Below are 18,856 nucleotides of genomic sequence, written 5' to 3'. Positions count from 1 at the left end.
TGAACAGAGTATATTTTGCCGTATGTACACAGGATATGATATTTTTATTTAAGTAGGCATCCGTTTGTGCCGGCGAGGCACTTCCTGAGGGCAATCCTCGAATGGTGCTGGTGTTGCCCCTCGCTTCTCCCGGCCGGATTTCGCCGCCGTTGTCTTCTCGTGCACACTGCCGCTTCAGCCGGCAATATTTCAATCTTAATAGATGTTAATACATGGTTTGGGGATCGTTATTGCATTGCACAGGTCCCTCAGAATAAAGTTGGGAGGATTACAGTCTCCTTCCGCCAGTCCCTGAGAGACCTATAGTAATTGAGGAGCATCGATGTGACAGCCCCGAGCTGCTGGCTGCTGTATTTTCCTGCCTCATACAATTTATGGATGTGATGCTGTGTGTGTGTGTGTGTGGGGGGGGGGGGAATAAAATAAATGTGAAGCTGCCCCTTGGTGATGCAGTTAGAACTGTGGGTGTTCAGACTGAAGGGGTACAAAGAGAAGACCCATCACCAGCACTTCAAAGCCATAGTCCTGACAACAAATTTTACTCACTGGTCATATGACATGAAACCAAACCGAAGGGCCCGGGTTGCATTGCAGAGATTAGAATTAATTTGTATTGGGCAGCACGGTAGCACAGTGGTTAGCACAGTTGCTTCACAGCTCCAGGGCCCCAGGTTCGATTCCTGGCTTGGGTCACTGTCTTGTGTGGAGTCTACACGTTCTCCCCGTGTCTGTGTGGATTTCCTCCGGGTGCTCAGGTTTTATCCCACAGTCCAAAGAAGTGCAGGTTAGGTGGATTGGCCATGCTAAATTGCCCTTGGTGTCTAACAAAGTTGGGGTGGGGTTGCGGGGAAAGGGTGGTGGTGTGGGCTTGGGTAGGGTGCTTTTTCCAATGGCTGGTGCAGACTCGATGGGCTGATTGGCCTCCTTCAGCACTGTAAATTCTATGATTAATAGGGCTGAGACGATGGTACCGAGCTCTCCCCAGTTAAAGGGAAATAATCCCTTGGGCTGCTTTCCCCGTGATCACTCTGTGATCCCTGCCTGAAAATGCTTAGATGAACAAGGCTTTGGGGCAAAATCAGTCTTCCCTCTGACAATTGTCTGACACTCGCAGCCTGTTTCGCATCATGCCTTATTCCTAATTAAATCAAGAAACTCGGGCCTGGTCAAAAGGGCTCCTGAATCACTTTCACCCATTTCATGTTTTTGCTGAAGATCCGTTTCAGTCAGTCTTCGATCTGCAGGCTTAGATGGGTAAATTACTAGAAAGGGAGACTATTTTCAGGTGAATCCGTGCCTTCAGGGGAGAAAATATGAGTGGTGGGAGGAGAGAGCAAACTGTGTCAACTGGGTAATTGCACAGGAGGCCCCGAGTCAAATTAGCTGATCTCAGCAAAAGATAAATAGAGGGCGGCACGGTGGCACAGTGGTTAGCATTGCTGCCTACGGCGCTGAGGACCCGGGTTCGAATCCCGGCCCTGGGTCACTGTCTGTGAGGAGTTTGCACATTCTCCCCGTGTCTGCGTGGGTTTCACCCCCACAACCCAAAGATGTGCAGGTTAGGTGGATTGGCCACGTTAAATTGCCCCTTAATTGGAAAAAATGAATTGGATATTCTAAATTTATAAAAAAAAAAAAAAAGATAAATAGACACAATGTTCCTGGAGTGGAAAATGGGCAGGAGAATAGCCAGATTTTACTAGTCCAGTCACTGTACGGTGATCTCTATTCAGAAAGTGATTGTTAAAAAGGGGCAGATTTGGGTTAGTATGATCTGCCACAGTGGCTAAGTATTCTGCAGAGCAGACGTGGCTCCCATGACTGGTTTAGCACAGGGCTAAATCGTTGGCTTTGAAAGCAGACCAAGGCAGGCAAGCAGCACGGTACAATTCCCAGCCTCCCAGAACAGGCGCTGGGATGTGGCGACTAGGGGCTTTTCACAAACTTCATTTGAAACCTACTTGTGACAATAAGCAATTTTCATTTCATTTTCATGTAATTCATAGTTGGATTCATAGTTGGTAAGAAGTCTGGATGGGTGCAGTAATGGAGGGCCATCTGTAACATGGCCCACATGCACTCCTTCATGGTTCAGTGCTTTTAGCTAAGGAGGGGAGCATTGGAGGAATAATCTTTTTTTAGTGTCACAAGTAGGCTTACATTAACACTGCAATGAAGTTACTGTGAAGTGAAATACACACTCCTGGATTTAGATCTGACTCAGGAAAGCGGTTGCACCCATAAGTAAAACCGGAAATTCTGGATAAACCCAGCAGGTTGGCAGCATCTGTGGAGAGAGAAACAGGTTTTTTTTCAATTAAGGGGCAATTCCTCTACGGTGCACATCTTTGGGTTGTGGGGGCGAGACCCGGGCAGACATGGAGAGAATGTGCAAACTCCACACAGACAGTAACCTGGGACTGGGATTGAACCCGGGTCCTCGGCACAGTGAGTCAGCAGTGCTAACCACTGCGTCACCATGCCACTCGAGAGAAACGAGAGTTAACGTTCTGAGCCCGTACGGCTCTTCAGAACTGAAGATGAGTTTTTTTTTTAAAAAGAGAGGGATTATGTAGTTGGAGAGGTGGTTAAGGCAGACTATTAGGTCAGATAGGTTGGAGCTAAAGAGAGATTGACAAAGATGCCATGGATACAAGACAAATGGGGTGTTAATGTTGGCATTAAGGAATTGCTGATAGTGACATAAAGGTAAGATAGCAGAATGTTAGTGCTCAGTGAAAGTAAAACGGAAGAACAAGGACAGATGGCTCGGGAGGGGGGAGGGGGGGGGGGAAGTGTGTTTGCATTGGGACAAACAATAGAAACAGAAACAAAAAGGGGGTCACGGTAGAAAATTCATTGATAGTTGTACCCAACAGTGTCCCCAGTTCTATAAATCTGGCACGGTTCCTATGACTGATGACCATCCATCAATCCCTATGTGAAATGTGCACATGCAAACATTAACCAAGGAGAGGATCAAGTTTATCTGTAACATGCGCTTGACAAAGTGACTGTCAACATATAGAGCCTGTGGGACTGTGCCTTAGGCCCCTGTTGCTAGGGTGCATGGAAGATGGGGTGGAGGATTGGTCACTTTCCATTACTCGCACTCCAGTGGAGAACTCTATTCAGTTTTGTCCTTCTAGCAAAGTTCACGACAGAGCAAGTTGAAACAAAAGCTCGTCAGGCAGGTAGAAACCTGGGCCAGGGAGATCAAAGAGGTTTTAAAGTAGAACAAATAAGTAACAAAGCTTTTTATGCCAGTAAAATGTTGGTTTGCAATAAGGTGAAGGAGACCTAGTTCAGGATACTATACCATACTCCGATTACGCTCAATCCTACCTTATCCCTGGTGTTCCTAAAGTGCCAGGTAATTGAGGGCAATTATATACATTGTCTATGGTCCTGTGTTAAAATTCAATCCTGGTGGTCAGGGAACTGGAGTGGATTTATGAGAGAGCCTTTGAGCCTAATCCTGTATTTCTGTATCTGGGTTGCCTGGACGAGAGAATCACAGATCCTAATGAAAAAAGGCTAGATAGTATTCTAATCACTAGCTGCCCTTAAGAATATCCTTTGTTCCTGGATTAGTGACCGATATCCCTCTATCCAAAACTGGCATAGGCTGCTTATGGAACGGTGCTTATGGAACGGATCCCCATGGATTTTTGGACATCTGTTCTCCGCTCTAAATCCAATGCATTTTGTTAAGTATGGGACCCCATCTTAAATTTACAGGCCCCACTTTTGCTGAGTTGTTACTGTTGGACTTTCCATGAGCAAATTCATCTTAGTTCAACTCAATCCATTTTAAGTTGTTAGTCTGAATCTCTATACTTTGGGGTGTGGAATCTCTATACTTTGGGGTGTGGGATTGCTATCTGTCTGTATTAATACAATCTTGCCCCCTTTTCCTCACTCACTGTGGTGTCTCACTGTTGGATTTATCCGGCATTTAAGCTAGTCGCTCATTACTCAACTTACTTGTTCCAAATCTATTCTAATGTTTTGCTTGTATTTATGTTTGCAATAACTCTTGTTTTGTCAGCATCTGTTTTGCATCAATTATCGTTATTTGTTGTTTATTATCAAAAAAAGATGGGAAACCTAATTAAATATATATTTAACAAAACTTTTTAAAAAGCAAATCCCTGTAGCCTCAGCTGGATAATACTAGCACCAATTATCTGAACAAATCCATGTGTGCGTGGGTTTTGCCCCCACAACCCAAAGACGTGCGGGGTAGGTGGATTGGCGATACTAAAATTGCTCCTTAATTGGAAAAAAAATGAATTGGTACTCTAAATCTGAACAGCACTTCTGTTTCCTGCCTGCAGGTTGAGATTTAAAAACTTGAAAGGGAAACCTGCAAAGAGAAGCAGGGACTGGATTCTGGAGAAGAAAGAGCGTCGAAGGCGTCAGGGAAGGTGAGCTGATGGAGGCGTAGTTTACTGTGTGTAAGCAAAAAGCTCAAATGTGGCGAACGTTGTTATCTCTGCTCTTTTCTTGACTTATTCACGGTTTGCCTTGGATCACTGTGGGCATGGTTCCTGTGTGAAATGAGACTCTGGATGCTCCTACCTTTTACAACACGCATCATTCTGTTCCTTGTTACTGCGAGTAAGCTACTTCATCCCGAGATGATAGCATTGTCTCTTCCTCGGGTGTGGAGTGAAAACTAAAAGATTTTTCCAACTCAATCAGAAGCATCTCCATACCATTTCACAGAAAATTTCCTGACCTCCATTATCGCTGTCAGAGCCCTGGTGGAACAGGATGGAATTCCTCCCCAGAATAAAATGGAAAATACCCCTTTCCTTGGCTCAAGTCGACATCCTAAAGGGAGTGTTGGCCTGTGTTCTCAGGATCGTTCAGATTACAGTGTGGAGGCAGGCCATTCGGCCCATCATTCTTCATGTGCTCATTCCATCTGGTCCTGTCCATTCTAATTCCATTCCTGTGCCCTTTCCTTTTTTAAAAATAAATTTAGAGTACCCAATTATTTTTTCCAATTAAGGGGCAATTTAATGTTGCCAATCCACCTAACCTGCACATCTTTGGGTTGTGGGGGCGAAACCCACGCAGACACGGGGAGAATGTGCAGACAGTGACCCAGGGCCGGGATTCAAACCCAGGTCCTCAGCACCGTAGGCAACAATGCTAACCACTTGCCACCGTGCTGCCCACCCTTTCCTTCTTAACCTTTCTATTTACTTAAAGTATTTAAGAATCCATTTGGAAGTAAATTGAATAGACATTATGAATAGACGTAGATAATAGACGTAGTTTTAATATTAACAGTTTCATCCTTCCCCTCTCAGAAGGGGCAGCAGGGTAGCATGGTGGTTAGCATAAATGCTTCACAGCTCCAGGGTCCCAGGTTCGATTCCCGGCTGGGTCACTGTCTGTGTAGAGTCTGCACGTCCTCCCCCTGTGTGCGTGGGTTTCCTCCGGGTGCTCCGGTTTCCTCCCACAGTCCAAAGATGTGTGGGTTAGGTGGATTGGCCATGCTAAATTGCCCGTAGTGTCCTAATAAAAGTAAGGTTAAGGGGGGGGGGGTTGTTGGGTTACGGGTATAGGGTGAATACGTGGGTTGGCACAACATTGAGGGCCGAAGGGCCTGTACTGTTCTATGTTCTATGATGTTCGCAACTGGTGTACATAGATTTTTAACTATTCTTTTCTCCCTCCCCAGGACTGTTCGAAATGATACAAAGTACACCGGTAGGAAGAGGAAGACCCGTTTTTAGAGTGGAAGCATTCTCCGCTAGGGAGAGTTTCACTTGTGCTGCCTTTCAGTCTGCAGAAATACAGTACCCCAGGGCTGAAAATAGCCCCGATATCCCCAGCAATGCTGGCACAATGTTAAATCCACAACTTCGGATGGGCCTCCTGTGGTCAATGGCCGTGCCAGACCATTACTGGCACCAAGCTTTCCATTTCTGACGATCTTCACAAGTGATGTTCGTTTGGTGAATAGTAAACATTATAAATTGAATTGTGTCCTCCTCTCTCCTTCCTTTTGTCGCTTTTCCAAATTTGGAGTTGACCTATGTTGTCTGATCCAGGACCACAGATTAATAACAGTGCTATGCATAATATCTCATCCTTTTATGAACAATCGTGAACTTAATTCAGGAAAAAGGGTCAGTGCCTTTGAATCCTGTTTTTAAATAGTGCAGAAGACAATTCCTAGATGACTGATCAAAGCCCATTGCTGTTACTTTAACAATGTCAGTGTATAGGAAGGCGAATTGGACATTTTGAATTCTCCCGCCGTGTACCTGAACAGGTGCCGGAGTGTGGTGACTAGGGACTTTTCACAGTTACTTCATTGCAGTGTTAATGTAAGCATACTTGTGACACTAATAAAGATTATTTTGAGGACATTTATACAGACGGCCTGCAGTTTCAACTTCTACATTCAACTAGGCAGTTGAACAATTGAATGTATTGTATGAATTGACTGATGGGAATTTTGGCAAATTATTTTATAAAACAGTCTGATTCTTTGATCAATTTTTCTTCAATCCTGATCCAGTCTTCCTGTGAATCTGTTTGAATGAATCCGATCAGTGATTAAGCTGTGGAGTGCTGATTGCTTTATGGGGAATTTACTGTCAGACCAAAGCACAGTCCAGGTTTACTGAAGCCGTGTTCATAAGAGGTCTTTGGCCTTTCAATTCTTTTAGTATCCAAAAAATCTATTGAGGTGCCTTTGAATGTACTGAGCGTCCACAACCCTCGAATTGAGAAGTCCTAAGATTCTCAATCCTTTGAAGAAATTCTTCCTCATATTGGTCCTAAATATCAGACTTCTTATTCTGGAACTGGTGAACCTAGTCCTCAAGCTCTGACATTAAATGTATTTTTTTTTTATTTTGTAGAGTACCCGATTGTTTTTTTTTCTCCAATTAAGAGGCAATTTAGCATCACCTATCCTGCACATCTTTGATTATGGGGGTAAGACCCACACAGACATGGGGAGAATGCGCAAGCTCCACACAGACAGTGACCCAGGGCCGGGATCGAACCCGGATCTTCGGTGCTGTGATGCAGCAGTGCTAACCACTGCGCCACCATGCTGCCCCTGAAATTCTTAAGAATCTTAAAAGGGTAGAGTTCAATGAGATCGCCTCCCATTCTTCTATAATATCGACCTAGTCTACTTAATCACCCTATATAACCCAATCCTCCTCCCTAAGAATCAGTCTAATAAACCTTCATTGCATTCTAAGTATTTGTTTCCTTAGGCAAGGAGAACAAAACTTTATACAGCACTGCAGGTATATTCTTGCAGTAAAACGTATTTACTCTGGTACTCCATGAAAAGAGGCCAGCATGCCATTTGATTTTTTAATCACTTTCTGTATCTGTCTGTTGACTTGATCATGTCACTCACTACCAGCATTGAAAAATATTCCACTTTTCTGTATCTCGAAGTGGATAAGTTCACACTTCACATTCTATTCCTTGGATTGCTAATATCAAAGCCAAACCATTTAGGGTGCTCTATATATATTTGGTACCTGCTACTTTGGCAAAAAACCTGCAACTGCCTTCGATTACAGAGGCATCTCATTGAACAGTTCAGTAAAGCCCATACAAATTGGATATTTGAAAACCCAAAGTAACAAGCATAGCGGATTATATGAGACACTATCTGAAACTTCAAGCTTCAGTGCATCAAATCCTTTGACAAAAGTCTGCTGCAAACCTGGACTTCTGCATTTAGATCGCTGGTCTGTCTCCAAATTCATAGATGGTTTCTCCCCGTCAGCAGCATAGGGTAAGTTGGCAATTTTGAGCTCTTTATCCAACATGCAAAATGCCAAAGAGCTCCCTGTCCCAGTGAGTTCTTTCACTGACATGGATGCTGACCAATTCTGATTTGTTTTTAAATAGTACACAACATAAAAAATTGTAAAAACAAAAAACAGCTGGTTCCACTTGCTTGTTTAATATGTAGGTTCCGCTATCCAAGTCATCTTTGTTCACAGGGTTTTTTTTTAGGGCAGCATGGTGGCACAGTGGTTAGTAAATCTGCCTCAGGGTGCCAAGGTCCCAGGTTCGATCCTGGCTCTGGTTCACTCTCTGGAGTTTACACATTCTCCCTGGGTTTGCGTGGATTTCATCTCCATAACCCAAAGATGTGCCGGGTAGGTGAATTGGTCTCGCTAAATTTCCCCCTTAATTGGGAAAAATGAATTGGGTACTAAAAATTCTTTGTTCACAGGGTGCATTTATTGCCTGTTTCCTACCACTTGTGCCTGATGCTGAGGCTTTCAACTTTTTGATGCATACCCTTCATTTTTGAAACTCGTTTCAGGATATCTATGTTGAAGGCAAGATTGTGACTGAGGAATTGTGATATCACCCAACTCTAATGATGACAGTTTATTTTAAAAGAAACTCTTTAATGATTTATTGAATTACATATTGACAATATTTTAATGAAAATGCTAAATAAGTCATAAGAAAAGTTTTCCATCTAGAAACTGCAATATAGTGATTTTACCTGAGTCACGACTAGAATACAAAGCTGGATTTAATTATTTGTTAGAAAAGTTAATTGAAAGCTTTAAAACCAACCTTGTCTCCAATATCATTAAGAGTAAAACTATCATAGGATGATTCCAGCTAGTAAGACTGAGGTAGGTACACAAAGAAGCACCTCTTTCAAATACTCAAACCCAGGAGAGAGAAAAGATTGAGATTCTAAACTGAGTGTTCTAATTGACCGCCACAAGCACCACCAGCAAGTGAGACTTCCCCCTTGCGGTGAAGAGAACAGCTGGATTGAATGTCATCTGGTGGGGTAAGTAAGCTCCAGGTGCATAGCCTAGCACTTCCTCAAAGGGAACAGCAGAGGGGGGAGATGAGGGGAGACCAGCACAAATCAAATGACTAAATCTTTAAGGGAAAATCTGGCTGCATTCCGTGTCCTATTCTGTGATGAAACTATTTATCTGGTTTCCTGTGTTCAGTACCAGCACCAAGATTGAATGTATTGCCACATGTCATAATATAAGCTAGTAAAAATTTGATGCACAGGTTCAATTACCCACATGATAATGCAATTATTTTAAATGGAGAGATAAAGCTTTATCTTGGTAGTAATATCAATGCAAGGTACAAAATCTATTTTTAAAAACCTTTCATATTAAGTAACTGCACGTAAAAGAAATGGTGATGTTAGTGATTGATTTGGTGTTTTTAAAAAAAGACATTAAATACTAGAAAATAACATTGGAGACATGCACTTGCCCTCATAGGATGCCTGACTCACTGCATTGCTAACACTTGTTTCTCAATATTAAAATTTGGCACTGCTCCCAAACTGACAGCTCAAACCCTGCATACAATACTAAGGGCTTGTGCTCCAGTGAACCAACAGCACAGAACCTCACTGTAACTGCCACCTTCTTTCTTGCACTCAATGCACATGTTGTATAGGAGGGTAATATATTTGTTGGCCAGGCTCGCACTCAGAAAAGCCCAAATAGGCAGCGTGATGTCTGCCATTCTCGAAGGCGAGCATGCTAGGTGCTGTGCAGTTCAGCAGCTGAAATTCTTTGGTGAAACAGAGTTCGATCTGGCCCAGTATTTGCATAGAGCTTTCCTACAGTTGGGGAAGTGAAGGAAACAAAAAACAACCACATAAACAACGGAGTTCCAAGTGAGTCCTTTTTCTCACAAACATAAGAATTAGGAGCAGAAGTAGGCCATCTGGCCCCTCGAGCCTGCTCCGCCATTCAATGAGATCATGGCTGACCTTTTGTGGACTCGGCTCCACTTTCCGGCCTGAATACCATAACCCTTAATCCCTTTATTCTTCAAAAAAACTATCTTTATCTTAAAAACATTTAATGAAGGAGCCTCAACTGCTTCACTGGGCAAGGAATTCCATAGATTCACAACCCTTTGGGTGAAGAAGTTCCTCCTAAATCTACTTCCCCTTATTTTGAGGCTGTGCCCCCTAGTTCTGCTTTCACCCACCAGTGGAAACAACCTGCCCGCATCTATCCTATCTATTCCCATAAGATCCCCACCCCCCCCCCCCCCCCCCTCATCCTTCTAAATTCCAACGAGTACAGTCCCAGTCTACTCAACCTCTCCTCGTAATCCAACCCCTTCAGCTCTGGGATTAATTTAGTGAATCTCCTCTGCAAACCCTCCAGCGCCAGTGCGTCCTTTCTCAGGTAAGGAGGCCAAAACTGAATACAATACTCCAGGTGTGGCCCCACTAACACCATATACAGTTGCAGCATAACCTCCCTAGTCTTAAACTCCATCCCTCTAGCAATGAAGGAAAAAATTCCATTTGCCTTCTTAATCACCTGTAAACCAACTTTTTGTGAGTCATGCACTAGGTCTCTCTGTACAGCAGCATGTTTTAATATTTTATCATTTAAATAATAATCCCTTTTGCTGTTGTTCCTACCAAAATGGATAACCTCACATTTGTCAACATTGTATTCCATCTGCCAGACCCTAGCCCATTCACTTAACTTATCCAAATCCCTCTGTAGAGTTCCAGTATCCTTGCACTTTTTGCTTTACCACATTGTACTTGGTCCCCAACTCCAAATCATCTAAAACAATATATGTCTGAAGTCTACATTGCAATTGATAATCAAACAAAGTCTTTTTAAATATAGACTGGCATGCAATTGCAAACTCAAATCTCGGAATTGTAAATCACCGTTTAACCTTAATTCCCAGACTTGGAGATTAAAACTTGTTGCAGACACCAATTGATTCCTGTGTAATCACACCCCCTTCAATCCTATCAACATGAGCGATTGCTCCTGGTTCTGGGATAATCCCCCAACATTAATCAGTCTTCATATTGCATCAGTACTACACAGTTAGGCTGGCTAGGCAGAATAGGCATTCAGATTTGGATTATTTTAAACAACAGTAAATCGTTAAAAATACTGAAATATTAAACTGAAAAATAAAGTTTCACATCAGGATTTTATAATTTACTTAAAATCTGGTTTCGATCAGAATTACAAACAAAGTATTCATTACCCCAGTTGGAGGCAGGCACTGAATCTTCGGTATTACCCCATATGTCTTCAAGATCGCATTTTCAATGTTATCCAACTAAATGTGAGAATGGTACCATACAGATTAAAGCAAAAAGTGCAAATCACAGCCCAAAATCAAGGTGCTCAAAAGGACAAAAGCCAGCAAGTACTCACATTATAATAGTTGGATGATGGCAAAATATCAAACTTCTTAAGAACACTGAATACAGGATAAAAGTTTAAAAGGTCAGTCTCTTAGTCAACAAATTGCTGATCTAAACTAAATATCCTCAGGTTCTGTAGTATAACATTGTGACAGTGACTGATATCAGTTTTATATTGATTATTAATAGAAGGACACAAAACCCTTTTTGAATTATGTTTTCACAGTAATGGTAAGAAGAGGGATGGAGGTGGCTGGGAACAGGACACCAGTTGCTTTGGTAGTAACAAAAGTGCACAAATAGAGCCAATGACCTATTAGACTCTTTGGTTGTACCTATAGTAGGACCCCCTCCCACCAACCCCCACCTTCAAACTTGCCTGAAGGCTTGGGAGAAAAATATAAACCAAAATTCCACCCCGGGCAATCTATGCAAAACAAAAGTGGGAAGACGGATTACCTGGTCAGGTCGATTTTTTGGTAGAGTTCCAGTGCTTTACTGAAATATTTCTCTTGCGTGTCTAAGGATTCCAGCGTAGCTGCACACGTCCCATGTTTCTGCCATTCATGTTTCCTGCACAGAGATCCTCATGGTGTTAGGTAGATGCTTGTGTGAGCAACTCTTCGCCATTTCTACATGCTGCCAGTCACCCAAGTTTCACTCTATCTTGTTGAGAGGTTTTATTATTCTTCCAACGTGTCTCAGCTCGAGCCAGGGTACAACTACCTTCCTGTAAAGCCCTCCTTAAAACCCGCCCATTGGACCAAAGCTTTGGTTACCCCCTCCCAATATCTCCTCTGACTTGGCGTCCATTTCTGTCTGTTAGGAGCTCTGTGAAGAGCATGGAGTTTCTTTTTAAGTTTTGAAATTAAATCGTTTAAAATTTAACTTTAGAAAACCTGATATTTCTAACACCTCCCAGGGACTTGGAGAATTAATGGTCTTTCCATTGTCAGCACAGCTGCTCCACTCATGGGGTGAATATCTTGCACCTTCTTCCCAGTAAAATAGCCTGGGCACCCCCCTTTTAACCAGGAGACCACCCAGTATTGCAGTCCGCAGAATTCAGAACAGGTCACAATACACCCTTCATTCCTCCACTTTACCCTAATTTGGGGAGAAATGTCCCAAAACAGAATTTTATAAACTTTGCATTTGCAACAAAAGATGCAAGCATCATGCTCAGGGTTCAGAGGTATTTGGAGCTGGACTTTAGGGCACCTGCAAGGACTTTAGGGTTCACTGCTAAACACACGGCAGGGAATCCGTGAACCACAGACACTTGCATTTCTCCTATTTGTTGGATGAACAAAATAGTTTGTGGAGGGGTGGACTGGAATCAAACAGACTACGGGTCTTTGTTTAACTATTATCAGGAAGCCAGCACCTCAGACAGTGTGGCACACTCTCGGCACAGCAGTGGGCATCATTGGCTTGTGTGCTGAAGTCATGGAGCAATTGTGCACAGATTGGGGAGAAACTGAGAGTTGTGACTATTCTACTGTTGTTTGTAATGAATAAGAATGTTAACAAATAGACATACCAGAGCTGAGTACTGTTGGGATGGAGCACATCAGGCCACCACTGCTCTAATTCAGATAAAATATCCTGCAAATAAAGAGAATCTTTAGAAGCTAAAAACATTAGCATCACCCTTTAGTCTGAAAGTGTACAGAGAGCTGTAGTGAAACTGACCAAGACATAGAATACTTAAATTTACGATAATATATTCTACCCATCAATCATTCACACTGGATCCTCTATTTTAAACTCTCTCAGCATTCCCTCAGTCCAAGGCCAAATTGCCACAGTTCAGAGGTCACAGTATAGACACCCTGCCCTGTGGCGGCCCAGTCTAACTATATGGATACCCTGCCCTGTGGAGATCGAGTCCAACTCGGTATGGACGTCCTGCGCTGTGGAGACCCGGTTTAACACAGTATGGGCACCCTGCCCTGTGGAGACCCAGTTGAACACAGTATGGACACCCTCAGGAAGGAGCAGTGCTCCGAAATCTAGTGTTTGAAACAAACATGTTCGACTTTAACCTGGTGTTGTAAGACTTCTTACTGTAGTCTTTTATGCGGCACCTTGTCAAAAGCATTCTGGAAGTCTAGATCTACCACATCCATAGGTTTCCCATTATCCACCTTGCTGGTTACATCCTCAAAGAACTCAAGGATATTTGTTAAGCATAACTAACCCTTCATAAAACCATGCTGACAATGGTGAATTGAATTTCGTCTTTCCAAATGTTCAGTCAACTCCTCAATTAATGGGCAGCACGGTGGCACAGTGGGTTAGCCCTGTTGCCTCACGGCGCCGAGGTCCCAGGTTCGATCCTGGCTCTGTGGAGTTTGCACATTCTCCCCGTGTTTGCGTGGGTTTCACCCCCACAACCCAAAGATGTGCAGGGTAGGTGGATTGGCCACGCTAAATCGCCCCTTAATTGGAAAAATTTAACTGCGTACTCAATTTATTATTCCAGCAACTTCCCATCAGAGGTCAAGCTAACCGGCCTATAGTTTCCTACCATTTGCCCCTCTCCCCTTTTGAATAGGGGCATCACATTAGCGTGTTTACAATCCACAGGGACCCTTTCAGAATCCAGGGAATTCTGAAATATCATAACCAATGCATCCACTATCTCTGCTGCCACCTCCTTTAATATCCTAGGGTGCAGGCCATCAGGACCCAGAGACTTATCCTTAATCCCATTAGTTTATTCAATATCGTCTCCTTAGTGATGGTTAGTGCACCAAGTTCCTCTGCATTCATTGCAGTTTTTGGAAAATGTTTATTATCCTCTATCATGAAGGCAGAGGCAAAATATTGGCTCAGTGCCTCCGTCATCCATGTTCCCCATTATTACCTCACCAGTATCGTCCTCTAAAGGGCCAACAATTTCTTTAGCTGTTCTCTTCCTCTTTATATACTTATAGAAGCTTTTGGTATTAGTGTTTATGTTTTTTGCTAGTTTCCTTTCATAATTCATCTTAACTCTTGATTTTATTTTAGTAGCCTTTAGTTCTCCCAATCCTCCAGCTTACCAGTAGCTTTTGCAGGATGGTATGCCCTAATCTTTGCCTTTACGTCTTCCCTGCCTTCCTCGTTTGGCCATGGAACACTTTTCTCCCTTTTACAATTCCTCTTCCTCTCAGGAATATACTTTAATTGAGAGGTATTTAATATCTTCCTGAACAGCTGCCATTGTTCCTCAACTGTCCTACACTCAATTAGATGTGTCCAGTCTACTTGGGGCCAACTCTTTCCTCAGGCCTGTCTAATTACGTCTACCCAATGTTAAAACTCTAGATTTGGCACTCTTGGGCAGCACGGTGGCGCAGTGGGATAGCCCTACTGCCTCACGGCCCCAGGTTCAATTCTGGCTCTGGTAACTGCCCATGTGGAGTTTGCATATTCTCCCTGTGTTTGCATGGGTCTCGTCCCCACAACCCAAAGATGTGCAGGCTAGGTAGATTGACCACACTAAATTGCCCCTTCATTGGAAAAAATTTAATTGGGTACTCTAAATTTTAAAAAAAGATTTGGCACTCCTGTCTTTTCTTGCTCAATTTGAATTTGAAATTCTAGCATGCGGTGATCACTCCTTCCAAGAGGATCCTTAATGACAAGACTATTTATCAACCCTTCTTCGTTAAGTAATACTAAATCTAAAATAGCCTGCTCCCTGGTTGGCTAGATAACATATTGCTCTAAGAAACCGCCTTGGAAACTAGGCCCTTCTAACAAGTACGGACAATCTGTGAAGACCAAGTCTAACACAGTATGGAAACCCTGCCCTCTGGCGACCCAGTCTAACTCGGTGTGTACACCCTGCCCTTGAAGACCCAGTCCAACATACTATGGGCATCCTGCCCTGTGGAGACCCAGTCGAGCATAAGTTAGAAATGATATTTTTCTTGTTTTTTTTTTAAATGTTTGTTTTATAAATTATTTTATTTTCCAACGTAGGAACTTACCAAATGTGAAGCATTTCACCTTACAGTACAGTATAATATTTTCATGTTTTTTGCTGGTAAGGAAGGCCGGTCAGAGCCTAACTCGAGTTTTAATATTCATCCCGGACGGAAACAGTATTTCACATCAAGATGTGATTTTCAAGAATGCCGTAACAAAGAACAAAGAAATGAACAGCACAGGAACAGGCTCTTTGGCCCTCCAAGCCTGCGCCGACCATGCTGCCCGTCTAAACTAAAATCTTCTACACTTCTGGGGTCCGTATCCCTCTGTTCCCATCCTATTCGTGTATTTGTCAAGATGTCCCTTAAACACCACTTAAACGTCACCCTGCTTCCACCACCTCCTCCGGCAGCGAGTTCCAGGAATTGACCCCTCTACCCTGGGAAAAAGTCTCTGACTATCCACTCTGTCTATGCCCCTCATAATTTTGTGGACCTCTTATGAGTTCGCCCCTCAACCTCCGTTGTTCCAGTGAGAACAAACCAAGTTTATTCAACCTCTCCTCATAGCTAATGCCCTCCATACCAGGCAACATCCTGGTAAATCTCTTCTGCACCCTCTCTAAAGCCTCCACATCATTCTGGTAGTGTGGCAACCAGAATCGAACACTGTACTCCAAGTGTGGCCTAACTAAGGTTCTATACAGCTGCAACATGACTTGCCAATTTTTATACTCAGTGCCCCGGCCAATGAAGGCAAGCATGCCATATGCCTTCTTGACTACCTTCTCCACCTGTGTTGCCCCTTTCAGTGACCTGTGGACCTATACAGCTAGATCTCTCTGACCGTCAATACACTTGAGGGTTTTACCATTCATTGTATATTCCCTACCTATATTAGACCTTCCAAAATGCATTAACTCCGGATTAAACTCCATCTGCCTTCTTTCCGCCCAAGTCTCCTAACGATCTAAATCCTGCTGTATCCTCTGACAGTCCTCATTGCTAACCATAATTCCACAAACCTTTGTGTCATCCGCAAACTTACTAATCAGACCAGTTACATTTTCCTCCATTTATACTACAAACAGCAAAGGTCCCAGCACTGATCCATGCAGAACACCACTAGTCACAGCCCTCCAATCAAAAAAGCACCCTTCTATTGCTACTCTCTGCCTTTTATGACCTAGCCAATTCTGTATCGGTCTTGCCAGCTCACCCCTGATCCCATGTGACTTCACCTTTTGTACCAGTCTGCAATGAGGGACCTTGTCAAAGGCCTTCCTGAAGTCAATATAGACAACATCCGCTGCCCTACCTGCATCAACCATCTTTATGACCTCCTCGAAAAAGTCTATCACGTTAGTGAGACACGACCTTCCCTTCACAAAACCGTGCTGCCTCTCGCTAATACGTCCACTTGCTTCCAAATGGGAGTAGATCCTGTCTCGAAGAATTCTCTCCAGTAATTTCCCTACCACTAACGTAAGGCTCACCGGCCTGTAGTTCCCTGGATTATCCTTGCTACTCTTCTTAAACAAAGGCACAACATTGGCTATTCTCCTGTCCTCTGGGACATCACCTTAAGATAGTGAGGATCCAAAGATTTCTGCCAAGACCTCAGCAATTTCCTCTCTTGCCTCCTTCTGGGGTAGATCCCATTAGGCGCTGGGGACACATCTACCTTAATATTTTTCAATACGCCCAACACCTCGTCTTTTTGGATTTCAATATGACCAGGCTATCTACACACCCTTCTCCAGACTCAACATCCACCAATTCCTTCTCTTTGGTGAATACTGATGCAACGTTTTCATTTAGCACCCCGCCCATTTCCTCTGGCCCCACACATAGATTCCCTCCTGTCCTTCAGTGGGCCAACCCTTTCCCTGGCTACCCTCTTGCTTTTTATGTACGTGTAAAAAGCCTTGGGATTTTCCTTAACCCTATTTGCCAATGACTTTTCGTGACCCCTTTTAGCCCTCCTGATCCCTTGCTTAAGTTCCTTCCTACTTTCCTTATATTCCACACAGGCTTTGCCTGTTCCCAGCTTTCTAGTGCTGACAAATGCCTCCTTTTTCTTTTTGACGAGACCTACAATATGTCTCATTTTCCAAGGTTCCCAAAATTTGCCATATTTATCCTTCTTCCTCACAGGATCATGCCAGTCCTGAATTCCTTTCAACTGACATTTGAAAGCCTCCCACATGTCAGATTTTGATTTACCCTCAAACATCCACCCCCAATCTAGGTTCTTCAGTTCCCGCCTAATATTGTTATAATTAGCCTTCCTCCAATTTAGCACATTCACCCTAGGACCACTCTTATCCTTGTCCACCAGCACTTTAAAACTTACTGAATTGTGGTCACTGTTCCCGAAATGCTCCCCTACTGAAATGTCTACCCCCTGGCCGGGCTCATTCCCCAATACCAGGTCCAATATAGCCCCTTCCCTAGTTGGACTATCTACATGTTGTTTTAAGAATTCCCGAATGCGTGGGGCACCCATAATGGAAAACCCCATTGGCTGGCTGCCAGGAGTGGAGGGGGCAGGAGAGGGTGTGGGGAGGTGGGGAATGGAGAAAAATGCGGCAAGGGACAGCAATGGATGGAAGAAGGACTGATGTCGATAGTGGAAGCGCTACAGGAAATTTCTTGAGAGCAGGCAAGGCACAGAAGAATTCTGTGGCAAATTACGTTCACGTGAAACTGGCAACATTAAATGGATACATCGACACTGTTAAAGACATTAAAGTGCAAATTTTTCGGGATAGAGGACAAATGCGCTAGGTGCGCGGGAGGACCAGCGAACCATGTTCACATGTTTTGGGCATGCCCTGAGCTGAGGGGGTACTGGGAGGGATTTGCGGGGGTCATGTCCCAGGTGCTAAAAACAAGGGTGGTGATGAGCCCAGGGGTGGCAATTTTTGGGGTTTCGGAAGACCCGGGCGTCCAGGGGGAGAAAGAGGCCGATGTGCTGGCCTTTGCTTCCCTGATAGCCCGGCGACGAATATTATTGGCGTGGAGGGACTCAAAGCCCCCGAAGACGGAGTGGTGGCTTGCGGACATGTCGAGTTTCCTGGGGATGGAAAAAATCAAGTTCGCCTTGAGGGGTTCTGTGCAGGGGTTCACCCGGAGGTGGCAACCATTTATTGACTTCTTTGCGGGAGAGTGAGCGTCAGCAGGGGGGGGGGGGGGGGGGGGGGGGGGGGGGGGGGGGTTAGAGTAGAGTAGGAGGGAAAATATGGCGGGTAGTACCGGTGGGAGGGGAGCGGGCTTGTGCAATATGTTACGGTGGAAGTATTGAAAGTACGTGGATGTTTGCACATTTTTGCCTTTTTTGCTTCCTTTCTGATGATGTCTGTAACTGTTTATAAAGCCAAAAACTACCTCAATAAAATTGTTTATTAAAAAAAAACATTAAAGTGAAATGACATTCGGTGGGTCAGGAACTTATTTTAAGCTATATACCCACCTCGACATTTTTTATTTTGAAAGGCCAAGAGTTGTTGCACATCTGGTTTTTTTTGGGCCTGTTGGAAAAAAAATTATTTCATGCCATCAGGTTCAGCATTATTCTGAGCAAGTTTTTTGTTGGCAAATCAATATAATACTGACGAAAAGCAGAAAATAAAGGCAAGTAAATGTGGATAATATTTCACCTTCAAAAGGTATTTTATGAAGTTTGGATTTCTAGCACTATGGTGGGGGGGGGGGGGGCAGGGGTGAC

General features: G+C 43.7%; 2 protein-coding genes and 1 non-coding gene across 4 annotated transcripts in view; 2 read left to right on the top strand and 1 right to left on the bottom strand.

Annotated features, from left to right (window-relative positions):
* Nucleotides 1-6,398, top strand: part of bud23 (BUD23 rRNA methyltransferase and ribosome maturation factor) — a 50,535-nt gene extending 44,137 nt beyond the window's left edge. For both annotated transcript variants that reach the window (XM_038805783.1, XM_038805792.1), the window contains 2 exons: nt 4,341-4,430; nt 5,699-6,398. In XM_038805783.1, the coding sequence (XP_038661711.1) occupies nt 4,341-4,430; nt 5,699-5,753 (145 nt within the window). In that variant the 3' untranslated portion in view covers nt 5,754-6,398. The remainder of the gene's footprint in view (nt 1-4,340; nt 4,431-5,698) is intronic.
* On the top strand, nt 243-373 carry LOC119978781. The gene has a single exon (XR_005463570.1).
* Nucleotides 6,399-8,399: 2,001 nt separating the features above from the next.
* rnaset2 (ribonuclease T2) overlaps nt 8,400-18,856 on the bottom strand; it is a 32,389-nt gene continuing 21,932 nt past the window's right edge. Inside the window, exons 5-10 of the mRNA XM_038805802.1 lie at nt 18,602-18,659; nt 12,747-12,811; nt 11,663-11,776; nt 11,214-11,259; nt 11,041-11,115; nt 8,400-9,625 (exon numbers count right to left, since the gene is read on the bottom strand). Coding sequence (XP_038661730.1) covers nt 9,440-9,625; nt 11,041-11,115; nt 11,214-11,259; nt 11,663-11,776; nt 12,747-12,811; nt 18,602-18,659 — 544 coding nt within the window. The 3' untranslated portion in view covers nt 8,400-9,439. The remainder of the gene's footprint in view (nt 9,626-11,040; nt 11,116-11,213; nt 11,260-11,662; nt 11,777-12,746; nt 12,812-18,601; nt 18,660-18,856) is intronic.

This window comes from Scyliorhinus canicula, chromosome 1 (genome assembly GCF_902713615.1).
Source record: "Scyliorhinus canicula chromosome 1, sScyCan1.1, whole genome shotgun sequence".
NCBI classification, from domain to species: domain Eukaryota; kingdom Metazoa; phylum Chordata; class Chondrichthyes; order Carcharhiniformes; family Scyliorhinidae; genus Scyliorhinus; species Scyliorhinus canicula.
The sequence above is the reverse complement of the archived record's forward strand: the minus strand, read 5'-3'. Positions and strand labels throughout refer to the sequence as shown.